The sequence below is a fragment of the Vigna unguiculata genome, chromosome 5, assembly GCF_004118075.2.
Source record: "Vigna unguiculata cultivar IT97K-499-35 chromosome 5, ASM411807v1, whole genome shotgun sequence".
NCBI classification, from domain to species: Eukaryota; Viridiplantae; Streptophyta; class Magnoliopsida; order Fabales; family Fabaceae; genus Vigna; species Vigna unguiculata.
In genome coordinates, this window is record NC_040283.1 from 2650487 (window position 1) to 2654428 (window position 3942).

General features: G+C 32.7%; 1 protein-coding gene across 1 annotated transcript; it reads right to left on the reverse strand.

Moving 5' to 3' along the window:
- Positions 1–1734: 1734 nt before the first annotated feature.
- LOC114184900 (phenolic glucoside malonyltransferase 1-like) lies at positions 1735–3673 on the reverse strand. Its single transcript, XM_028072288.1, has one exon. It carries the CDS (start codon positions 3433–3435, stop codon positions 1981–1983), a length of 1455 nt encoding a protein of 484 aa, XP_027928089.1. The 5' UTR covers positions 3436–3673; the 3' UTR covers positions 1735–1980.
- Between the last annotated feature and the right edge of the window lie 269 nt (positions 3674–3942).

A 3942-nucleotide genomic window follows, 5' to 3' on the forward strand; every position in this document is an offset into this window, starting at 1 on the left:
AGATCACCTACACAGTGATAACAAGATACCAAATTGAGAAATTCAAAAAGTAAATGAAATGGGTACATTTGGGAGTGTAAATTTTACACCCGAATCCTATTGTCATGCAAGAAGCCTTAAGCTCAAACCCATTTTAATTGATTCTTGGTGAAATTCAAAGTTCTAGCTCAAACCCTTAGTAATTTCCCCTTTTAATTTTAAAATTTGTATTTCACAATGAGGGACAATGTTGATTTTTAAAGTCAAGACTGCTTCTGATAAGATTAATTAATTAGGAAAATAATCTAATCAATTATTAAATTCAGGTATGGAATCTATTGGCTCAAGTGATCAGCCTAATCAATTAGATTAGTAAGTTATACAAGATTGTTCTTGTTTCATATTTATTTAACCGAGAGACACGTTTGAAATGTCAACTAAATTTAATTTAATTAATTATAATTTATTTATTTATTTTAAAATTTTTATTTCCTTTTATTCAAACAAAGTTAAATAAAACAAGTATATATTTTTATTTTCCTCTGTGAAGAAAATATTCATATTTTTTTTTTATTGATAATATTATTTGATTTTAAGATGATGAAATGCCCCGGAGTAATATTAGGTTTCCTCCTTGACTCTAAATATGTTATATTTTAACTTCCTTTTCCTGTTTCAAATTGAAGCAAACAGAGAAGAGTTAAGACATAGCACGAATTCAACTCATTCGTATTTTATTCGATATACATTTAATTAACAACATAAATGAAATTAAAAACTTCAGATAAATATTCCCAGTTTTGATCTGCAAAAGAGCAAATTTGTGAATTTGTGCTTAGTTACCTATTACAAAATTAAATATAGGTCAATTCTTTATTATTCTATTATTTATTTTTGGGAACAAGGATAAGAGGAGGGGTCAAAAATATTAAAACAAGTGGAAAATATAATAAAGAACTTGACAAAAAGAGTTATAAAAAAGTTACCTGAGATGGATAGAAGAAAAATCAAATATATTAAATACAAATTAAAAATAACAAAACTTAAATAGGTTATCGTAGTTTAATCAAATCTTTATTTTATTTTTAGAATTCTTTCTCAAAATACATATATTTAAAAAACAATTTCTTAAATAAATTTATTTACTTAATTTTAAATTAAACACATTTATTGTTCATAGGTTGAGAATTTGATGTTTGGGAAGGGCTTCTCAATGATGTATTCTACCTACAGCAAGTTTTTCTTTTTCCTTCTTTTTTACAATTTTAAAAAAAATCAGCTCTTTAAAAATCAAATTCCTACTGATATATTTCAACATGAGAATATCCAGAGAATTTAATTTGCCAGAAAGTCAAATTCTAGTGTGATTATTTTAATTTTTGTTCAAAACTAAAATTGAAAAAGAAAAGGAGTGGGAGCTATTTCACGTAGTTATTTGAAAACCGAATTTTCAACATAAATAATAAACATGTCTATTTTCGAAATTAAAATGAAAGTAATTTTATTTAAAAAAATTATGAAACGAGTTTATTTTGGAAAAATAAATCTTTATTTCTCTTTGTTGTATTAAACTTTTAACCAATAGAAAAAGAGAAAGAAAAGGTTATTATTTTCTCAGAAAAATCATCGGGTACACTTTGCATCGATAACCCATCAAAATGAAAACCAGGGATAAAGGTAAACAAACAAACAAACCAGAGAGAAAAATGTTACTGCGACCACCATTTCATTTAGCTATAGAGAGATGATATATGATTAGTACAAATAAAAAACTGTTTATACCAATGATCAAGTATGAATATTTTAACTTCACTTTTTATATAGTATTGTAGACAAGTAAATAAAAAAATTAGTAGAAAGTAAAATTGAAAAAAAACAAACTAGATATATGATGATGAAAATCACAGAAAGAAATTTTTTGTAGCAAATGCGTAAGACTTTTGGGTTTGCGATAAGGAAGAAAAGGGCAAGTTGTGTGCAGTTTCTTCAATTTCAGATACATCACTCATATGTTAATCCTCCATGAAACAAAGTACCAAACAGTTCCATCACTGGTCTCTTCAGAACAATCCCAACTTCAACACCACCTTTCTCATCTCTCTTCTCTGCCAATCCAACTGTTAGGGCTCTATCAACCGATGCAATCTCCACCTTTGAAGGCTTTCCCCAACCAAAATCATTCCCATAAACCCCAAAACGGTTAGACCCTGCAGTTGCTATCATCTCAACTCTTTCTTTTGCCAAAGCTGCATATCTAGGAAGAACATCATCTACTTCATGAAAAACACCCTTATCTAATATATCTTTTATTTTACTATGAATACTTTTGGCAATAATAACAAACCCTTCCTTCTCTATAAATGCCGATGGCTTAGCATCCACCAAATTCCCCCACACACAGTTCCCAAAGTAGTTTTCAGGAATCGGAGGCTCCAACCTGGCCCTGCAATCCCCGGTGAACGTAAAAGAAAACTTATTTTTCTCTTTTTCAACTCCGTGCAAGGCCTTCGCAATGCAAACCACAGTATAAGCGCAGGTTACAACAAAAGTCGACAGTTTGGTTGGTTTTGAAGAAGTTGATTTCGAGTTTGAGTTTGATTTTGCTTCAACTACGTCGTCTACACTGTCCCACTTGGACAGCACCCTATTCTTTAATCTCTCCAAATCTGCTACCGTGAGCATGAATGTCCCTCGAACCTGATCCTCCAATCTTGGAGGGAAAGGTAGAAGCTTCAAGCATCTTTCGTCGCTGTTTTCACCTGGGAACATTTTGGTTACGAGCTCAGCCAAATCGAGTGATAAGTTGAACCCTAACTCATTCGGGCTTTTGATGACTGTTCTGTCAAAGAAAGGCTCCAATTCTGGAGCCAAAGATCGTGTTGATGATGAATCATCATCATTGGTTTTACACAGAGAAGCCCAAGCTTTGATGAAAAGAGTTGAAGTTTTTCCATCAAGGACGGCGTGGTGAGTGCTGATTCCTATGGCGAACCCTCTGTTAGGGAACAGAGTGATTTGGATAGCCATAACAGAGGCATGAGAATCAGAAGATTCCAAGTTGGGCACCAAACAACGTAACTCTGATGCTTCTTTGGGTGCGTTGTCCAACGCGTGGTCGAAATCGGCTTCGGATTCTGCAAGCACCACCGAAACGGCGTCGCCTGGGGTGTATTGAACGACGGGGTTGGAAGAACCATTGGGCCACAGGATGTTGCCGGCGAGAGGGGAAAAGTGTTGGAGGGTGTGAGAGAGTGAAGTTTTGAGGTTTGGAACAACTTGGGTGAAGAAAATGGATGGGTTTGAATGGGTTACAGGGAGGGAATAGAAGAAGATGCGTTCCACAGGGTGAAACCTCAGCCAGAACATGTCGAAGAATACGAGAGGGAGGGATGTTTGGGGTGCAGAGGGAGGAGCAACAGAGCACTGTTCATGGATTTTGAGGTTGTGGGAAGCCATGTGAAGAAAGTACAGAGTGTTTGTTTCTTTCAAGATTGGAAAAAACAATGGTGAAGCTTTGGTTTTATGGTGATGGAGGATGCATGTTGAGGTGAAAATGTGTATCCTTACTTTATCACAAACCAACAAAATGTTGCAAGCTGCGTTGATTCGATGTGAATTGAAATGGTATACAGTTCATCTTTAGGAGCAGGAATCCGTCTGTAATTCTGAGTGCCCCAGTTACCTGTCTGTTTGGTTTAGTCTTTTGTTTTTTCTTTTGTTAAGAAATTATTCTAATTAAGTATAAAAATTAGATAGACTAAATTTTGGTTAAATATAAAATTTCAATATTTGATGTTAGATTTATGGATCATTTTGTGTTTTTTTAACGATTTTGATTAATCTTAAGCAAATATTATTTGTTTTTATGTTTATTATTATATTATATATTAATGTTGCTTTCTTATTCATAAATAAATTATATTATATTAATTTTTTTTCATGTTTTGAAAATATATATATATA